We start from the raw sequence: 22,499 nt of genomic DNA, 5'->3' as shown, positions 1-22,499 counted from the left end.
GTCTGTCTGTCTGTGTCTGTTTGTCTTTCTGTCATTTTGTCTGTCTGTCATGCAGTATGTCTATTGTTCTGTCAGTCTGTCTGTCGTTTTGCCTGTCTGTCTGTCTGTCTTTCTGTTTTTCTGTCTGTAAACTGAGTTTAAGACAGGGGAGGTTTGAGGAAATTGCTGCTGGATATAATGATGGTGCTCTTGATTTACAGCTTTCTCCTGTACGACATTTGTCTGTTGTTCTGTCTGTCATTCTTTCTATTTGCTGGTCTGTCGTTCTGTTATTTTATCTGTCTGTTTGTCTGACTGTCTGTTGTTCTGTCATTCTGTCTGTTGCTCTGTCTATTTGTCTGTCTGTTGTTTTGTCTGTCTGTCATTTTCTCTGTCTGTCATTCTGTCTGTTTGCTGTTCTGTTTATTTCTCTGTCTTTCTGTCTGTCTGTCTGTCTGTCTGTCTGTCTGTCTGTTTGCTGTTCTGTTTATTTCTCTTTCTGTCTGTCTGTTTGTCATTCATTCTGTCTGTTTGTCTGTCTGTTGTTCTGTCATTCTGTTTGTCATTCTGCCTTTCTGTCTGTTATTCTGTGAGTTAATCTGTCTGCCAGCATGTCTATTTGTCTGTCTGTCGTCTTGTCTATCTGTCCTTTTGTATGTCTGTCCATCTGTCTTTCTGGCTGTCTGTCATTCTGTTGTTTTGTCTGTTTGTCATTCTGGTAATTTATCTGTCTTTGTCGTTATGTCTGTCTGTCTGTCTGTCTGTCTGTCTGACTGACTGTCTGCCTGTCGTATTGTCTGTTAGTTGTTCTGTCTATTTGTTCTTCTGTCTGTCTGTTGTTCTGTTTATCTGTCTGACTATCTATCTGTAACTCTGTCTGTCATTTTGTTTATTCTTCTGTCTGTCTTGTCCATCTGTTTGTTTGTTGCTCTATCTGTCTGTCATTCTGTATATCTGTCTGCAAACTGAATGTGGGACAGGGGAGCTCTGAAGAAACGGCTGCTGGATATAATGATGATGTTCTGGATTCAGAAGTTCCTCTTGTACGACGTCTGTCGTTCTGTCTGTCGTTTTATCTAGGAATCTGTCTGTCTGTCTGTCTGTCTGTCTGTCTGTCATTCTGTCATTCTCTCTGTCTGTTTGTCATTCTATCTGTCTGTCATTCTGTCTGTCTGTCCTTTGTTCTGTCTGTCTGTCAATCTGTCTGTCGTTCTGTCTATTTGCCGGTCTTTCTGTCTGTCTGTTATTCTGTCTGTAAACTGAATATGGGAAACTGAAACACAGGAGAGCTTTGAGAAAGCAGCTGCTGGATATAATGATGATGTTTTGGATTCACAGGTTCCTCCTGAAGCCGGATTTTATGCGGAGACCCGATCGTATGTTTGACCCATTCTCTGAGACGCCTGTGGATGGAGTGATCGCAGCAACATGCAGCGTGCAGGTTAGTGTTTTTAATAATAATAATAATTCCTTACATTTATATAGCGCTTTTCTGGGCACTCAAAGCGCTTTACACAATGGGGGGAATCTACTCATCCACCACCAGTGTGCAGCATCCACCTGGATGACGCGACGGCAGCCATTTTGTGCCAGACCACACACCAGCTGATTGGCGGAGAGGAGACAGAGTGATGATATGGGGAAGGTTAGGAGGCCATGATGGACTGAGGCCAGATTTGGCCAGGATGCCGGGGTTAAACCCCTACTCTTTTCGAAGGACATCCTGGGATTTTTAACGACCACAGAGAGTCAGGACCTCGGTTTAACATCTCATCCGAAAGACGGCGCTTACTGAGCAGTATAGAGTCCCCGTCACTATACTGGGGCATTAGGACCCACACAGACCACAGGTTGAGCGCCCCCTGCTGGCCTCCCTAACACCACTTCCGGCAGCAACCTAGCTTTCCCATGTGGTCTCCCATCCAGGTACTGACCGGGCGTAGCCCTGCTTAGCTTCAGTGGGCGACCATGTGAGAGTTGCAGAGAGCTAGCTAGCTTTTCTTTATTTAGAAACTCTGTAATTTCTATATTTATATAATGTATATTACAATTGAATTAATTGGCCCTTCTGAATTGTTAGGTTCCCTAATTATCAGCATTATTTTCCCCAATTTCTTTTTCATGGAAGGATGTTTTCTAATTTCTAGTAACTGATAAATTTTTTCTTTGCCATGATGACAGTAAATAATATTTCACTAGATATTTTTCAAGATACTAGTATTCAGCTTAAGGCTCAAGTTAGGGTAATTAGGCAAATCATTGTATAACAGTGGTTTGTTCTATAAATAATAATATTATATAATTGACCTTAAAATGCTTATAATATTGACCCTAAAATGGGTTTAAAAAATAAAAACTGCTTTTAGCTTAGCTGAACTAAAACAAAGAACACTTTCCCTGGAAGAATAAACATAGGAAACACTGTGAAAAATGTTCTCTAAAAGGGTCACAAGACACCAAAACAATATTTTTTTAGATGTTGGCAGTCACCATTGTTTTTCTTGTGAAATTCCCAATAAGTTTGATGTGTCACATGACCCTCTCCCTTTTAAAAAAAACAAAAGTTAGATCCAAGATGGCCATCTTAAAAATGGCCACCAAGGTCACCACTCATCTTGAAAAGTTTGCCCCCTCACATATACTAACGTGCCACAAACAGGACGTTAATTTCACCAACCATTCCCATTTTATTAAGGTGTATCCATATAAATGGCCCACCTTGTACATGAGAGACACTACAGTTTGAATAATTAAGTGGAGGAAAGCCACACCACATGCAACTTGATCTCCCATTGTTAAATGCATTTGATAAGAAGTGCGCAACATTTTCACGCTAGAAAGCATGTTTTATGTGGGAATGTAACTGATATGCCACAACAGCTTCTATAAATACGAATTCAATGTAGCAAATTTTGACCTTGGACGCTCTTACCGCTTTCTGTGTGAACGCACAGTAAGGCACTCGGTATGCAACCTTGTGCCAACACACGCCTCCCACCAGTGCTGATATACAGCCATATCGCACTGCTACTTGTGTAATATTGCTCATATATTTGATAACTCACAGGAGGAATAGGAATATTGACTTCAACTGTGCATTGGGGTTTTGTGAAATTGTATGCATTTCCATTAGACTTTTTTCTTGTTGTTGTAGATAAATGGAAACAGTGTTTGTGTCTCAGGTGATCTCAGGTCAGTTCCTGTCAGATAAGAAGATCGGCACATATGTAGAAGTGGACATGTATGGACTCCCGACCGACACCATTCGCAAAGAGTTTCGCACTCGGATGGTGATGAACAACGGCCTGAACCCGGTCTACAACGCAGAAGCCTTTGTCTTCAGGAAGGTAACCTTTAATCCTGCTGATGTCTTTTGACGCTCTTTTTATCCTGCTTTAATGATCCTTAAAGTGTAGCTGAGAATATCGGTGACATAATGACTGCACATCATTATCCAGGACGTATAAGATGGGAAATTGTATGGTGAACTTTAATTATATCTACATGGGCTAAGTGAGATCTGTATTATGAAAAGCGACAGTCTAATTATCCACAGCTTTAAAATAAAAGCTCAAGGTAAAGTACATTGTAATTGTGCACATCACGGAGAGACTCGGTTTGCTTAGAGGTAATCATCTTTTTACTTCTCAACTGCTGTTATTTTAAGTTTTGAAGAAGAGTTTTTAGAACAGTAGAGCAGATTTTTGTAGAGTTTTGTGTGATAAACACTTATTTTATTATAAAGCGTGAATTAATTTTATTAACCAACAAAAAAAATCCACCAAACAAGCTTTCACACACCAATGTATTCATTCATTCATTCATTCATTCATTCATTCATTCATTCATTCATTCATTCATTCATTATTTTTTATTTATTTATTTTGTTTTGGGTTTTTTTTTTGTTTTGTTTTTTTTTGTTTTATTATTTTATCATTGTTTTTTGTTTTATTTTATTTTATTATTTTATAATTTGTTATTTTATTTTGTCCTTTTTGTCATTGGTTTTTATCTTATTATTTTATAATTGGTTGTTTTATTTTATTATTTTAACATAGGTTTTTATTTTATTTTATAATATTTTTATATTTTATACATTTTTTATATTTATTTTGTTTTGTTTCATTTTATTTTGTTTTGTTTTATTTGATTACTTTTTATCTTATTATTTTGTTTTTATTTTTGTTTTATTATTTTATAATTGGTTATTTTATTTATTATTTTTTCATTGGTATATATTTTAATTTATAATATTTTTATTATTTTTTTATCATTTTGTTTTGTTTTATTTTTTTGTTTTATAATTGTTTTTTTTTTATTTTATTGTACAAAATGTTTTATTTTATTTTGTTTTATTTTACTTTGTTTTATTTTTAATTTAATTTAATTGTATCTTATTATTTTTCATTTTATTTTATTATTTTATCATTTATCGTTTTTTATTTAATAATATTTTAATTATTTTGTTTTGTTTTATTTTATTATTTTTCAGCTTATTATATTGTTTTATTTTATTTTATTATTTTATAATTGGTTATTTTATTTATTATTTTTTAATTGGTTTTTATTTTATTTTATAATATTTTTATTATTTTGTTTTGGTTTTTTAAATTATTTTTTATCTTATTATTTAGTTTTGTTTCATTTTATTATTTTATCATTTGTTTTTATTTTATTTTATTTCATAATGTTTTTTATTTTGTTTAGTTTTTGTTTTGTTTTGTTTATTATTAATTTTATTTAATTGTATCTTATTGTTTTTTTTATATATTTTTTTCATTTTATTTTATTCTATAATATTTTTATATAGGGCGACTTGGTGGTGCAGTGGGTAGCACAATCACCTCACAGCAAGAAGGTCACTGATTCGAGCTTCGGCTGAGCCAGTTGGCATTTCTGTGTGGAGTTTGCATGTTCTCCCCCTGTTGATGTGGGTTTCCCCCACAGTCCAAACATTTGCGCTACAGGGGAATTGGCTAAGCTAAATTGTCTATAGTGTATGTGTGTGTGGATAGGAGTGTATGGGTGTTTCCCGGTGATGGGTTGCAGCTGAAAGGGCCTCCGCTGCGTAAAACAATTGCTTTTTTCATAAATTACACCAGGACAGTTTGATGCGTAGGAAAACAAATAATAATAATTTGGTTCTATTATTATAAATAAATAAATTTTGTCATTAAATTCAACTTCCAGATGATGAGTGTTATTACATGTTTAATGAAGCATTAAAATAGTATTATTTTTAAATAATTTTGCATTTTAAATAATAAAACAGGAAAAAGACATAGAATAAACATGAGCAAAGAAAAAAAAAAACAAGCAAGCTGTCTTAAGATTTTTGCAGTTTTATTTCCTTTTTAAAATCTAAGATGTCACAAGCATTACAGTTCCTAAACAAATATGAGTGCACATATAAATATTGCATCAGGTGAAGCTGTCGTTAAGATTTCCGTGTATTATTTACCATTCTGCCACCATCTCTCTTGTTTGTACTTTTGATTTGGCTTTCTCTAATGCACAACAAATGAAATGGCAACACTTTAGAGTTATGATCTATTACAGGGGTGGCCAACCCTGTTCCTGGAGAGCCACCTTCCTGCAGATTTCAGTTGCAACCCATATCAAACACACCTGCCTGTAATTATCACGTGGTGTTCAGGTCCTAATTAATTGGTTCAGGTGTGTTTGATAAGGGTAGCAACTGAAATCTGCAGGAAGGTGGCTCTCCAGCAACAGGGTTGGCCACCCCTGATCTATTATATAATGTTAGTTAATGTATTAACTAAACATGAATAATCTTTTAAAGCATTTATTTATGATAGTTAAAAATTCATTAACACATTATTAACATCCAAAGTTGTGCTTGTTAACATTAGTTAATGCACCGTGAGTTATTATGAGCTATTGTTATTTAGCTTAAATATCATTAACTAACAATAACAAACATGAATAAAGGCCATAATGAATCTATTACTAACTGTATGTTCATGTTAGTAAATAACTTGCGTAATGGACCAATATTTTACCTGTTAGCCAGCACCCAACTTTTGGGGATTTTACACCCACTTAACTCTTAATAGTAACGATTCTTGACCCCAGTGAGCCTCAAACAACATTAGGTATCATGAAGAAGACACGTTGAGCTTTACTCTGCTCCATCTTGACAGTATCATGTTAAAAAAATATAAAACATTATACATTATGAAGTGGGAAAAAATTGTACTGTTTTTATATACAAACACATTAAATCAGTCTTGGTATAACCTATAAAAATATGCATTGAAAGCCATGTGCTACCGATTAAATAGCATCCAAACTCTTCAATCCCAAAGGTGATTCTGCCAGACCTCGCAGTGCTCCGTGTGGCTGTATATGATGATAACAATAAGCTGATTGGCCAGCGGATCCTCCCTCTGGACGGACTGCAGTCTGGTTACAGGCACATCTCCCTACGAAACGAGTACAACAAACCTCTGCCTCTGGCCACCGTCTTCTGCAATATCATCCTCAAAACATACGTGCCCGATGGATTCGGAGGTCAGTATGGCTGAGCTAATAATTGTGATGATGGTCTCATATTATAAAAAATGATTGAACCTTGTGAAGCTGTATTTATAACTGCTAACAAACATTCCTGATAACAATAAAATGAGTTTCCTAAAATTCCTTTAGCTGTTATAAATTCACTAAAACCACAGCTTCTTGAAAGTTTATTGGTTTTTACACAACAGCTCTGTCTCTGTTCTCAATCTGATTGGCCATGCGATATTCCCATAATAACAGCACTCATACAGCCTCTTCACCCTTGCGTATTACTCCGCCCACATAGTGACAGTAGATGGTTTGACAAATGTTGCAGCCTTTGGACAACTTAATGTACTTTTAAGGCTCTTTTTCAGGTGAGAATGTAGTTGTTTAGATTGCAACTATGCAGTTTATTTATAACAGTGCCCGTTTTAAATATTTATAATATCAGAGATTCTGTGAATCGGCATCCATCAGCTTGTCATACTGAGCAGAACAAAGATGGTTAGCATGCTGCCACAAAATGGTGACAGAGAGCGCATTATAAGTCCTTAGGGGAGAAAAACTCAGCGTAATTTCAAGCTACAGCTGATCAAATCATTATAAAACAGGTAAGACATTCTAAGTCAATCTCTCTCTTTTGTATGTTGTGTTGTATTTATACCATATTAATCTGTTAGTGTTTGCTTTGCTTTGGCTTTTTTTTTATGTTAATTATTGTGATCTCCTGATTGCAACAGGGAAATACTGGGAAATCTCTGTAGACTGATGGCATTTCATGTCGTTCAGCCTTATAAACTTAAAATGTGAGCAAAATCACCTGTTTTGTCATCACTTTAGACATTACGCTAGAGAATCATTATAATACTGGTATAATCAATATTGGTGAATTAGTAACCATATTCTGCTGTTCTGATGCCAGCTGCAGATGTGAATGAATGGCAGAAGAAAGTAGTTCCTCATATAAAAGAATTCCTCTTGTTTGATTTTTTAAAAATATACATGATTATGCCGTCAAACTATTGTATGAACAATGAGCTCAGTCAGGCTTTTTTATACTGCAAGCAGAATTTACTTTTTGACCTTTTTTTTATTACTTAAAGAACAGCCTGGGAGGTTGGCCCAGCGGTTTTTATATTGGACATTGTTAAATTTGATAAAGCTATGTTGATGTTTCTTAGTTAAAAACTTACTGCAGACTATTTTATGTTATGTTAAAATCCAATCTACTTAGATTTGTGCTTATTTTGTGAGGCATAGTGTTACTGCCCTTTTGTATTTTGTGTGCGATTGCTTCGCCTTTCTTTTTTCTCTTCCACCAATTTGTTTTGCAGTCTAAGTTTGCCAGTAAGCATTGAATGAAAATCGAAATTTAATATTACTGATGTAACTATTATGTTTGGGAGGACTAGGAGTTAGGAAACTTGCCTGTTATGGTAAAGTGGGTTCAGCTGCAGTTCTTGTTGTCAGCTGGGGAAAGGGTGGGTTTAAGAGTGGGTTTATCTTTTTTTCCCTTTCTTTCTTTTTTTCCCTTTGTTACTGTTGTTTTGTTTTTGTTGTGCTTTTTTTTTCTTTTTGTATTTTTGTGTGTAATCACTTTTACTGCATTTTGTATCCTCATAATGCTTCTAGCCACCTGCTATGTTGGCTGTGCATACTTGGGGGTGGGTTCTCATAGACTCGATCACGCTTATAGTATTTGTTATTAATGTCTCTCATGAGTAACAAGGTAGCAACGCGTGGTGTACTAAAATTCACTAGTTGGAATGTTAAGGGGCTTAACTCCCCGGTGAAGCGAAATAAAGTTCTTAGCTACTTAAAACATTTAAATACTAGCATTGCCTTTATCCAAGAAACACACCTTATGCCTGCCGATCATCTAAAGATAAGAAAGGGATGGGTAGGTCAGCTTTACCATTCTAGTTTTCAGAGTAAGTCCCGAGGTGTAGCTATTCTCATCCACAAATCGATTCCCTTTTCAGTCTCTGAGGTTATTTCGGATCCTAATGGGCGTTTTGTTATTCTCAGAGGACAAATAAACGGAGCTCGCTTGGTTTTGGCTAACGTATATGGACCTAATTGGGACGATGAGGCATTTTTCAAAAAAATTTTGTTTTCCCTCCCTGATTTACACTCAAACCAACTAATTCTAGGTGGGGATTTTAACTGTTGTTTAGACCCTCTTCTAGACCGCTCATCTTCCAGACTCTGTGCACAGTCTAAATCTAGTAGGATCATTCAGCTTTTTATGGAGCAATATGCTGTTTCTGATGTTTGGCACTTTTTAAATCCGAATACAAAAAAATTCTCATTTTTTTCTCCTGTGCATCACTCTTTTTCCCGTATAGATTACTTTTTGGTTGATAATAATTTGCTTCCATTGATTAGTTCATGTGTTTATAATGCTATAGTAATTTCAGATCATGCCGCTGTTACATTTGATCTGGCTCTTCCTGGCTTTTCAATGTCTAGGCCACCCTGGCGTTTTAACTCCTTACTACTTAAAGATCCTGAGTTTATAGCAGTTATTAATAATCGTATTGATCTATTTATCTCTACAAATCTCTCTCCAGAAGTTTCACCTAAGACTATTTGGGAGGCATGCAAGGCTTACTTAAGGGGAGAAATTATCTCATATGCAGCATACAAGAAAAAAATAATGAACGAAAGTAGGGTCAAGCTTCTTAATTTGTTGTCAGACCTCCAGGCTAAATGTGCTAACTCAACAGACCCTGACCTTTTCGCTCGGTTTCTCACAACAAAGACAGAATTTGATTTGCTTACCACAGATGAGGCAATTGATGCTTTACATAAAACTCATTCCAATTATTATGAATTCGGTGATAAATCAAGTAAATTGCTTGCTCATCAGTTACGTCAGTCTGCAGCTTCACATCATATTACTCAAATCTCCACCCCCACTGGTTTTTCAGCCAACCCACTAACTATTAATGACATGTTTAAAGATTTCTATGCCTCTTTATATACTTCGGAAAATATAGTCGAAGACGCTCAATTTGACACTTTTTTCAAATTTCTAAATTTACCCTGTATTGATTCTGATATCTCCTCTAATTTGGCAGCTCCACTTGCATTGGAAGAAATTAAGACTGCTCTAAATCTCATGCAGAGTGGCAAGTGCCCAGGGCCTGATGGCTTTCCTGCAGAATTCTTTAGGACATTTTCTGACAAATTGTCTCCTCTTTTACTTAACATGTTTAATGAGTCTTACAGTTCAGGTATCCTTCCTCCTTCTCTCCGACAGGCTATTATTTCCCTTATTCTTTAAAAAGATAAAGATCCCTCCCAGTGCAGTAGCTATCGTCCCATCTCTTTACTTTGTTCTGATGTCAAATTATTAGCTAAAGTTTTAGCAAGACGTTTAGAGACTGTTCTCCCAGCTATAATCTCACCAGACCAAACAGGTTTTATTAAAAATAGACACTCTTTTCACAATATTAGACGCCTTTTAAATATTCTCTACTCTTCTTCTTCAAATGCATCTCCAGAATTAGTTATTTATATGGATGCTGAAAAGGCATTTGATAGAGTCGAGTGGAGGTATCTGCTTTACACACTGAAGAAATTTGGGTTTCCTGATCAAATTATAACTTGGATTAGACTTTTATACACATCTCCAATGGCCTGTGTACGAACAATTAACAATTATTCTAAATATTTCTCACTTGGTCGCGGTACTAGACAAGGCTGCCCACTCTCCCCTTTACTATTTGCAATAGCCATTGAGCCGTTGGCAATTGCTCTAAGAGCCAGTGCAATGGCTGGCATAAAAAGGGGGGAGTTGGAGCACAAACTGTCTTTATACGCCGATGATCTCTTGTTATACGTGTCTGACCCTTGTACCTCTATTCCTTTGGTGTTGAAATTGCTAGCAGACTTCGGCCTGATCTCAGGATATAAATTAAATTTGAGTAAAAGTGAATTAATGCCTATTAATACAGCAGCCTTGGATTACCCATTAGGTTCTCTACCTTTCAAATCCTCCTTACAAAGTTTCAAATATTTGGGCATAAATGTCACAAAAAGCTTTTCGGACTTATTTGACCTCAACTTTGTCCCATTAGTGAATAATCTTACACAGGATTTTAATCGATGGTCTCTCCTCCCCTTATCTTTGATCGGTAGGGTTAACTGTATTAAGATGAATGTACTTCCTAGATTTCTTTACTTATTTCAATGTATTCCTATTTTTATTCCAAAATCTTTTTTTGTTTCACTTGATTGCTCTATTTCTAGTTTTCTCTGGAACAGAAAAACCCCAAAGATTCGTAAAAGTATTCTTCAAAGAACAAAACAATTGGGTGGTCTAGCTCTTCCAAATTTCCAAATATATTACTGGGCAGCAAATATACGCTCTACTCTATATTGGCTACATTCATGCAAATTAGCGAATCCCCCCCTCTTGGCTGCACATTGAGTCTGTCTCGTGCAATAAGTCGTCCTCTTTGGCTGCTCTTTTATGCCTCCCATATACAATGACCCCAATTAAATATTCAAATAATATAATTGTAAAAAACAGTCTCAAAATTTGGACCCAATTTTTGCGCCATTTTGGTTTTCATAATATCTCTTTATTATCCCCAATACACTCCAATCCTCTGTTTTACCCTTCTATCTTGGACAGTGCTTATGCTTCATGGAGAGATCTTGGATTGGCTTCTTTTGGTGATCTTTACATTGACGGGGTTTTTGCCTCTTTTGGTCAGTTGGCCTCTCAATTTAATGTCCCTAAATCCAATTTTTTCAGATACTTACAAACACGAGATTTTGTGCGCAAAAAATTTGTTAACTTTCCAAATGCACCGCCAACTTCAGATCTAGACACAATACTGGGCATAGATCCCTGTGCTAAAGGTTCAATTTCTAAATTATTTAATATAATTGTTAATCTTCAATTTTCTTCTGATAACTTACGGACCACCTGGTCTCAAGACATGGGAATTGAGATTACAGAGGAGACATGGAAAGCGGTCTTGAACAGGGTTAACTCCTCCTCAATCTGTGCACGTCACAGGCTTATACAATGCAAGGTAGTGCATAGAGCTCATTGGTCCAAAAGCAGGCTAGCTCGCATCAATCCGTCTATAGACCCTGAATGCGACAGGTGTCATTCTGGTACAGCTACTTTATTTCATATGTTTTGGTCCTGTCCTTCCCTGCTTTCCTTTTGGAGACAAATATTTCTCTCGCTATCAGCTATTACCACTGTTGATATCCCACCATGTCCAATTATTGGTTTATTTGGGGTTCTTCCGCCCGACCACACTTTACCCTCTCATTTTGTAGACTTTGTAGCTTTCTTAACTCTTCTGGCTAGGCGATTAATTCTTCTGAACTGGAAGAGCCCACACCCTCCTTCTCACTCTTGTTGGATAAGAAATGTTCTTTATTTTATGAAATTAGAAAAAATTAGGTACTCTCTTCACCGAACTAGCACTATTTTTATTAATTTATGGAAACCCCTTCGCAAATATGTCCAAACTCTTCAGCTTGACCCTGCTCCTTCTGATTGAGTCCCCACCCCCTAATGCCCAGCTTTTATGGGAAACTACTTCTGGTCAACACATTGTAGACTTGTTTTTTATGTATATAAGATTGCACTAGTGTTGTTGTTTTTTATTTTATTTATCTATTTATTTTTATTATCATATTTTTATTTATTATTGTTTATTTATTTTTATTATTACTATTTGCTCAAAATACTCTTCAGTATATTTGCATATTGTTACATGATTATGTCTTTGTAAATTTTTGTAATGTTTCACAATGTATAAATAAAACATTAAAAAAAAAAAAAAAAAAAAAAAACTATTGTATGAACGAAATATCACACTCGTAGCAGTGCAATATGGCTGTATATTGGCATACGGATATACGCCGTATCACACTGCTACTTGTGTGATATTGCACATTCATGAAATGGTTATTTCATGGGTGTAGCAAGGTTTTACAAAATAAGACAAATATAACAGTTTCTTAGGTTCAGTACTGATAGCAAAATGATTGCCCCAGTACACTTACAAGTGTGCATCTGTAGTGTAATTTACAACAGCTTAGAATGTTGCTTAACCAATCAGAATAATGGACCGGGAATATGTGGTTTTAATGCAACTCATGCATTGACCACAATCAGATACATAGATAAGTCAGCAGAGAAATCGTAAATCGTTTCAATTGTCCTTTTTTTTTTTTATTAATACATTAAAAAAAACACTTTATTATATATAACACCTTTAAAAGAAGCATCTCAAAGCACTTTAGTGCATCATGTGTTTATAATGTGTTGTCTTTGACTAATGTTTAACTTTGTTTCATAATCATTAAACAACATTAAAGTTTGACAATCGTGTAAACAAATTAAAATCATTAAGGGTAAAGCTGAATAATTAAAGAATCATGCCAACATTAGCCTGTATGCTCTGTCTACATTATGATTTTATAGTTTAAATAATATTTAGGTATAATTAGAAAATCCTTTACTCACCAAGATTAGGCGACGTGTTTTTGTGGAGGAACATCATTGAATCCACTGTAAATGGCTTTAGTGCAGTCCTGCGCTTACCGAGCAGCCCTGAACACCCTTTCAGTCAAATTCCCTCTTTTTGACTTCTCCGTCATCATTTGTTTCATTATTGCTGAGATGTAGTTTAATGTTTTAACAAACGATTTGATTAATTTCTCACGTGAATCGAAATGCATCACATGACTGTTCATTTACCGTACAAGCCCAAGCTCGGGTCCCATCGGGTTCGGGCAAAGATCTTCAGCTATAATTTGTTAATCTCATGTAACTTCACTTTAAAGGTTCAAGAAACCCTTGAGTATTTTTTTGAGATTTTAACAGATTTGTGTGTGTTGAGCATCAGTTAAGACAATGTTAGCACCTGTTAGCTTTAATTGTGGGAAAACTGGATAATTTTGAGCTTTTGTCAGCTAATTTCAGCTTCCGGGTTTAGAATGATTTTTTTGGGCGGGATTAAAAACTAAAAAAAATTAAAATTGGGCGGGATTAAAAATTTAAAAAGATGACTCGTCGGTTTTTCATTATTATTCATAACAGAGTTTTCTTATCCTATGAGAAGAGCCGGCCTCTTAAATATTCATGACTGCACATGCTTTCCGAAGGCAAGGCAGACCTGCCAGTGCCGAGCTGTGAGACACGGAGCCACAGCACACAGTATTTAGCTGTTCATGAAGGGTTGTATGTGTTTGTTTCCATGATCCACAGGGTTTGTTGCTTGTTTTTCCCCGGATTGACGTCAGGGCCAATACAGCAAAGCTGTGTGTGTGCTGCAAGCATTTTTGTCAGGAGAGCAGTACGAGAATTGGAGAATGGCGGACGTTGTCTTTTATCGGGAGTTTGTTCACATTTAGACACATCGCCGTGCTGCTGTGTTCGCCTAAATCCTCAAGATTACCAGCAGGGCTAATAGTTGAAGTAGACAGGGCAAGAGACCTGCTGCACTGAGTCTGCATTCAGACCCGGGGATTGAGGGAGAAGTCCTCATTTATAGTGTTTATATGAACACGATTATCTTTATAATGATATAAATTGTGGTTGTGTGTATATGAAATTACGAATAACAAATGTAGCATTAAATTACTGTTTATTTCTTTGCATTTTAACTTTGTAAACAATAAAATCCTGCGTCTCCTCACGGTTTGTTTCTCATTTTGTGAGCCGACTGACAACAGTTGTTCGCTCCCCTTCTTCTCCCCTGCTGGCCACGCCCACTCCTGCCCTTTGCTCGCGGAGCTCCACGCCCACTATGATGCATCTTTTGAAAAAATTCTGAGGTTGACCTGAACCGAAAGTGGGGGGTGTCATGACCCTTTAAGAAAGTGTTATACAAAGTTTAAATCTTTTTTTGTTTTAACTGATGAATCTAAAAACAATTGAGTCATTTCAATGGTTTTTATTTTATTATTGGAGTCCAGTGTGGATGTTTATTTTAGGAAGATATTATTAATTACTCAACACACTAATATTGTGTGAGTCATACAAAATAAAGATGTATTGCTTGTCTTTTGTTGAATATGCAGAAGACAAGCTGCTTTAAAAATGAAAATGCACTTATTAAATTGCAATTATATTATCGATAAATATATAAAAAAACACACACATTATTTTCTAAAATCATTCAGCATCACGAGGCCTTCCAGCAAGTTCAAACAGGTTCATTGAGTTTCATTGTAAGTCTTTACGCCTCTCTTTTCAGCTATTGTGGATGCTTTGTCTGATCCCAAGAAGTTTTTATCCATCTGTGAGAAAAGAACGGACCAAATGAGAGCCATGGGCATTGAGACGGTGAGCATCTTTATCATTAATGCGCGCAACCTTGAGTGGTCTCATTCATTTATTTTAATCAGCTCTTCATGTACTCGCTGAACTGTTTGAATCGACTTCTGTTATTAAACTTTCAGCATTAAAGCAGCTCATTGGAATAGTGTTGCAGATGCACAAAGACATTCCTGCTGGCTGGTGTGTCTTTATACTTTTACAATTTTTTTTTCCGGCATTACTAAAGCTTGTTTTTTCTGTCTCTTGAATATGTTTGATGAACATGTCAGCTACTTTATTTTACATGCATTAATGATTTGACAAACATATTGATATGGTATTAAAACCCATTTACACCAAGCACAATAACTAAATATAATGATAAATATATCTTTTTTAGAAATCGTTCACAGTGCTGAAGAATAGCATAGTTCACAATGCAACTACACTAGGGTTGGGCATCTAAGCTATAATGCCGATCCGATACGCATCTCGATACAAAGAATACGATCCGATATATTAGCGATACATTTGTGACATATTGCGATGCAACACGATACGATTTACACCCATATCACGATACAATGCGATAATTCAGCACTAACTAATTAGATCAAGTTTATGAGATGATGTGAAAGAGGATGCTGTGCCATTGAATGAGTTTGATTATTTATTAACCAAGCAAAACCAAGACTTTTTTTACAAACTGGCTTTTCTCTCAGAGCCAGAGTGTCAGTTTACAGTAGAGGGCCATTTTAGAACCTATAGCACATATTATTGAAGTATTTTCAAGATAAACAGAATGTATAAGTGCAATATATATTATAAATGTATATATTTGCACTCTTTCAACATAAAGGTTGAGCATTGCACAACAAGAATTGTGATTTAACTTTTCAACTATGAACACAAGTTTTACAAAGATATATTGTGCCACTGAATATTCAAAACTTAAGGTGGTGAACTAGCAGTGTTATGCTGCTTTGAAACATCACTGTCACTGTAAACAACAGGCTAATAAAAATATAAATAAATACAAATTAACAGGAGGTGTTTAAAACCTATGTTCTCTGTGACATTAGGCTAAATATCTTTGCAGATGAACAATGCAATAGCATACGTTATTGGCGTAGAGCGAGCAGAACTGTTGCGCATGGAGAAAACTTTCAATGCTTTTCTCACCACTTTTGGAGCTGGTAGCTACAGTTGAAGCAGTGCGAAAGCCGGGGATGCAGGAACACTGGAAGATGCTTCCACAACAACACCGAGGCGCCGCTTCAAGTGAGATATCAGATTAGTCGTACTGCCCGTGTATTTCACAGATGCGCGGCACATTTTGCAAATTGCATCTGTCCTGTCAAGTCATCCATCCTTTTTGCAGAATCCATATGTTGCCATACTTTAAATTTAAAACTCAGTGAGAAATAAAATGTTTGTTTTGCTTCTCGCGCTTTCTGAGGGCGCTCCACTAGCTTCATCCGCACACCTGATACACTGAGTTGTAGTGTAAGTGTACACATCCGCAAATCCGTTGCTAATGCATACTTTATGTAGGTCGATTAAATATGCGCCAAAAACAGGTTGACAACACTTGTTAATAAATAAAAAATACATTCTATATTAAAAATATAAGTTGTACCTTGGAAAAACCGATGCATCTCGCAAAAACCGATGCATCTCGATTTGCTTCCAAAATTTCATTCATCCTCTGCTGCTCTACCGATGCACTCGCATCGTGCACGCGCATGACCGCGTATCGATACATATCGGTTAATCTTCCCATCCCTAAACTACATTGATAAAGATACAGAGGAACAATATCATTGAGATCACATTTCTTTCCTGTCTTTTGGTAGTTAAAGAATAAAATACATTGAAAATTAAAGGGCTAGCACAATTTAAAGATACTTGTGACACTGTGGAGAGTCACACACTGCTTGATGTTAGGCCAGTGTGGAAAACATTAGTTATACCATGGAAAATAATGATAAAAACAACTTATTGAAGTTAGGAAAGTCAAATTAAAGTCTAAAGATTAAAAGTAGTGCAGGAATCCAGTGCTAGTTTCAGTGTGTTTGTGTTTTGGAAATGCCAGGGAACTGACTACGATTGCTAAATTGGCTATTTGTTTAGTTGATTACAGGAGCTGGATTCACTGGTCAGATGCGGTAGTAGCACATTGAGAAATCTCGCTGGTTACAAGGGATAATGACCAATTAGAATCTAAAAATAAACAGATCATTATCGTTTATCTGTGTGTGTGGACACAAATATATTTATTGTTATATTTATATTTATTATTATCATGCTTGGTGTGAACGGGCCTTTAGAGTTTGTTCAGATATTGAAGGGTTGTTTGTTTACCCTTAGTTATTTTTCCCTTGTGTTTGATGGATGGAGGGATGAACTGATGGATGCATGATTTGGGAATGGTTGAATGGCGGGATAAATTGATTGATAGTTGAAGAAAGGGTGAATGGATGAATGGAGGAATATGTTGATGGATGTATGATAGAAGGTTGGGGATAGATCGATGACCAAGCTTTGATGGATTATAGTAGGATTGATGGATTAATTTATGAAATCATTAAAGGAGAATAGATAGAGGAATGAACTGAATGAAAGATGGATTGATGGGTGAATGATAAAAGAATTGATGGATGGGCAGATAGATGGATGGATTGATGAGTATATGGATGGATGGAGAAATGGACTGAAGGGAAGTTTGATTGATTGGAATGACAAAAGGATTGATTTGGGATGGATTGATGGGTGGATGGATGAATGGATTGATTGGCTTAATAATTGCTCGGCGTAATAATCATTGGCAGATGGATGGAAAATGGACTAAAAGAAAGTTGAATTGATAGCTGGATGATAGAAAGAAGGAAGGATGGATGGATTTATATACGAATGGATAGATGAATAGATGGGCTGAATGTGCTGATGGATGTATGGATGGCAGAGTGGACTAAAAGAAAGTTAGATTAATGGGTGGATGATAGAAGGAAGGATGGATGGATTGATTGTCGGATGGATGAATGGATGAAGGAATATCTTGATGAAGGAACGATAGAGTTGATGGATGATAGTAGGATTGATGGAGAAATGGATACATTTTTGGAATCGGAGAATAGACAGAGGAATGGACTGACGGAAAGATGGATGGATGGATGGATTGGATGGGGGTATGGATGGATGAAGAAATAGACTGAAGGGAAGTTGGATTTATAGGTGGATGATAGAAGGAAGGATGGATGGATGGATTGATGGATGTATGGATGGGCTGAATGTGCTGATGCATTAATGAGCGAATGGATGGATGGATGGACAGATGGATGGATTGTCGGATGAATGGATGGAGGAATATATTGATAATAATGATAGATGGATGGGGATAGATTGATGACCAGTAGGATTGATGGATATTAATAGGATTGGTGGAGAAATAGATTAGTGTATGGAATGATTGAAGGAGAATAGATGGAGGAATGGACTGAAGTAAAAATGGATTGATCAGTGAATTATAAAAAGTCGAATGAATGTGTTGATGGGTGTATGGATGGATGGAGAATTGACCATTTAAATGGAGGTTGGATTGATTGGAATGATGGAAGGATGGATGATTGAATGGATGGTTGGATAGACTGATGGATGATTGTATGGGTGGATGGTTTGGCATATTAATTGATTGGTGAATGGATGGATGGAAAATTGACTAAAGGAAAGTTGAATTGGTAGGCGGATGATAGAAGAAAGGACAGATGGATGAATGGATAGATGGATGGTGGAGTGGACTGAAGGAAAGTTAGATTGATGGGTGGATGATTAAAGGATTGATTAATGGATGGATTGATTAGCATATTATTTAATGGTGGATGGATGGATGGAAAAATGGCCTAAAGGAAAGTTTTATTGATAGGTGGATGATAGAAGGATGGATGAATGGATGGGCTGATTGGTGGATGGATGGATGAATGTATGTATGGATGGATTGATGGGTGAATGGATGGGCTGATGGGTGGATGGATAGATGAATGTATGGATGGGTGGATTGATGGGTGAATGGATGGCTGATGCAATGATGGATTGATGGGCAGATGGATGGATGGAGGAGTGGACTGAAGGAAAATTAGATTGATGGGTGGATGATAGAAGGATGGATGGATGGATAGATATATGTATGGATGGAGGAGTCTAATAAAGGAAAGTTTGGGTGGATTGATTGGATGATGGATGGATGATGGAATAAGGATGGATGAATGGGTGGATGGATGGGTGGGCAGATGAATAAGTGGATAGATGGATGGAGGTGCTGCATAATTCTGAGGATCACTTTTCTCCCATGACTCTAAACAGACTGAACCGAATTGGCGGATTTGGTCACATTAGTTTCACACACATGTTGGCTGCTAAATGTTACATGCACAAAAGTTCACTTTTTACTTTCCTCAGATAACACAAAAGCCAGTGATTGATTGAGCTTCTCTGGGATGTTGTTGTTTATTCAGTCAGATATTGCTGATGTGCCGAGTGACGTCTGGAAGGGGAATAAGAAAAGAAAAACAAATCAGGCCGGGATGATGATGAAACCACAGAAAGACTCAGACAGACCCAGAGAAAATATGCCCATCTCCTCCAAAGAGGGTAACATAATATTATCAATTTCAATTAACTTATATATTAAAGTAAAAAGTAATCATATTTCTAGAAACAATATAATTTCTTAAACCTGAACCTGTACAAAACCTTAAATCATTCATGAAACTCACAAAAAAAAAAAGATTTTGTTTCAGAGTTGGTCTCTGATGATTTAAAATAATGAGCTTATTTTATCATGTCCTGTGCAGGTTTGTCTTCTGTCTTCTGAAACTCTTGCTTAGATTACGATACGGCTCCAGGTCGATCTTGGCTGAGTCTCAGACAGACTAAAGTCTTTGACACTGACATCAAAAATCAATCCAAGTCTTTCTTGCGGCCAAAAATACATCTTACAGTTCCAAACGACTTCCAAAAGCCACAATCATACATTATACATCAATTTTAAATGATCAAACTAAACAGAGAGCTTACTTCTGAATCAGACATTGATTGACTTATATTTTGTTTGTGAACCCGCAGATTCATCAGTTCTAACTCCACAGCTGACCATTGATGATCTCAAGCAAACAAAGGTAACAGCTTAACCACAATAAAAGCTTGTTCACATCAAAAATTAAAAATATAAAAAAAAAATATCCACAATAGTGAACAATAATCTCCTTATTAAGTCTTTGCTAGGCAGTTTTAAAGCAAAATATAGCTGCAAGCAGCAATTAAGGGGCCAAACAGTCCAGAGGCAGAATAAGCAGAACAGTCCAGAGGCCATGCATCAGATCAAGTGAAACAATGACTCTCTGAATACATTTGAAGCTTATTTAACTCAAAGTATCTCAAAACCATCAAAACAATGAATATATGAATGATTTATTGGTCCAATAGGTGGCACTGTAACCAGATGTATGTGATGTGGTCAGTGTAAGGTGACAACAACACACCTAGTTTGGTGTTTAAGCATTGCACACTTACATTTACATTTAGACTCTATTTAATGATATTCTTATGTGTTCAAATTGAGTACCACACAAAATTGTACATCATTCTAAAAGCACAAATAACTAGAGGTTGCTTGCTGAGATTGCTGGAGAAGGCGACTGACTGACAGACAAGGAGACATCTTGTCAATCAACAGGTGAGACGATAAGTGCGTGTTTCGACACACTTGGCCATGATCGTCGACTGTTGCTGTGCTAAGTTTTGCTGGGACATTTGGCTAGTGGATGCCCACGGTGCTATACATTCAATCGTGGTAATAAGCTGCTGCAGTGCTGGATTGCGGAGGAGTGATCTGAGGTAGTGTGGTGCCGGATCGCGGCGGAGGAGGTAACATTACGTTTGGTGATACAACTAGCTGACGAAGCATCGAATGACTGCCAGCTATTGATGCATCTTGCTATGAGTAGGTGAGCTAGTCAGTCAGTGGTTGTTGTGGGCCACTGATCAGTCGTGATTCTCGGTGACCTTCTTGTTTACTGAGACATATTGACTACTCTGGTAGTTTCTTTAAAAAAAAATTAATGTGGACTAGTTGTTAGTCTTTAGTGAAAATTAAACACTTTCTGTTTCTGTTTTTATTAATCTTGTTTTGGACAATTGAATTTGTACTTCAACATATTGGTTATATGTACAATAATGTGTTACGTCCCCCTCTTGGATCATGCAACAAATTGGTCTGTGTGTGGTCGTCTACTGATTCGAACATTTACATTTGTAAATATGGTAAAATTGGACAACTGGTCTAGGAGGAGTTTGCAATTGATTGTTTTGAACAAAACTAATATGGTTGACTGGATGTTTGTCTGATTATGACATAATTCATCTAATTTGGAAAAATAATACTAATGTTTTTTTTCTGTCACAATAAGCAGATGCAGTCAAAAGTTATTACCCAATTACCAAAAAAGCTTTATATCCGTCAACCAATGACTGTAAAAAATATGGACGAAGCGACAGCATCTTTTCCTATTGAGCGCTTTGAATTCAAAACACCCCTTGACGGGCACAAAACACTGCTGAAACTGGAGCCTGAGCATACGCAAGAGGACTGCCTGATGGAGCCAGAGGCGGAGCCGCGGAATCAAGCTTCCAACCAAACGCTTGTACTTTAAATCAACCACGCCCCCCGAACTTTTCTTTTGACCGCCCATATCTGCACTATAACAAAGGATTGCTAATATAAATATAACCACTTATATTTTAAAACGCATACTAATATATGATTTATTTAAAAAGCTGTTTTTAATAATTTAATAAAAACAATGCATGTTTGATTTCATAAGATTAGTATAAGATTAACTTAATAACATGCCAAAACTCAAAATGGAGAGACGTCCAAATCAAGTTCAAATAGAGTTACAGGAGATCGATGTGGATGGCTAACAGACCCATATTATGTCAGACCCATAAAAAGAATTGCTGATAGAACACAGCTGTTTTCCCTGACATGGCTAACGTTCATCGTGTATCAGCAAACAAAAGCCCGCATTTTTTAATTGAAAAAACATTGATCCATCAGATCCTGTATGTCAAAAAGTATAGTGTACTGCTGACCAACTCATTTTATTATGGTTAAATAACACAGAAATGAAACATCGGTACTTCAGTTTCCTCCCGAAGCTCCGATGGTCTGCTTGGAGAAGCTTTCAATCACAACTGTCAATCACGATGACACGCCCCATTTTTATAGCATTAAATTACTGGCTAAAAACATACTGTTAAGAAAAATGAAGATCTGAGCCTGTATTAGCATGATAACTCGTGCCTTAATCTACCATTTTTATTACAATTGTGATTAATTGTTTTTATTTGGGCTCAAGTCTCGTTGTTTATCATGGGGAGGCAGGCTTTATAACTTGTATTGCAGCCAGCCCCCAGGGGGCGATCTAACGACTGGTAGTGTCACTCTAAAGGAGCCGTGCGGCACACTTGCCTTCAACCCATAGGTGCAGTAAACAATGGATGAGTAAGAACAAAATTAAGTGAGTTCTTCCTTTAAACAAGCTAAATATTCTGCCAATGGGGTAGGACACATAATCTTATGTCAAAAAGGAACAACAAGATTACAGGGATTACAAGATTGCTTACCCCACTGGCCGAC

General features: G+C 36.5%; 1 protein-coding gene across 6 annotated transcripts in view; it reads left to right on the top strand.

The window, feature by feature from the left end:
* plcb4a (phospholipase C, beta 4a) overlaps positions 1 to 22,499 on the top strand; it is a 128,898-nt gene that overhangs the window by 79,956 nt on the left and 26,443 nt on the right. For 4 of the 6 annotated variants that reach the window (XR_012393154.1, XR_012393157.1, XM_021467271.3 and 1 more), the window contains 6 exons: positions 1,318 to 1,420; positions 3,162 to 3,326; positions 6,309 to 6,513; positions 14,742 to 14,830; positions 19,315 to 19,450; positions 19,925 to 19,977. Coding sequence is in view for 2 of the 6 variants with exons in the window: in XM_021467271.3 (XP_021322946.2) it covers positions 1,318 to 1,420; positions 3,162 to 3,326; positions 6,309 to 6,513; positions 14,742 to 14,830; positions 19,315 to 19,450; positions 19,925 to 19,977 (751 nt within the window). In the remaining 4 variants the exon portion in view is untranslated. Of the gene's footprint in view, positions 1 to 1,317; positions 1,421 to 3,161; positions 3,327 to 6,308; positions 6,514 to 6,952; positions 7,113 to 14,741; positions 14,831 to 19,314; positions 19,451 to 19,924; positions 19,978 to 22,499 lie in introns of all 6 variants that reach the window. The other 2 variants (XR_012393155.1, XR_012393156.1) reach the window with 1 other exon arrangement.

This window comes from Danio rerio, chromosome 17 (assembly GCF_049306965.1).
Source record: "Danio rerio strain Tuebingen ecotype United States chromosome 17, GRCz12tu, whole genome shotgun sequence".
Taxonomy (NCBI): Eukaryota; Metazoa; Chordata; class Actinopteri; order Cypriniformes; family Danionidae; genus Danio; species Danio rerio.
The sequence above is the reverse complement of the archived record's forward strand: the minus strand, read 5'-3'. Positions and strand labels throughout refer to the sequence as shown.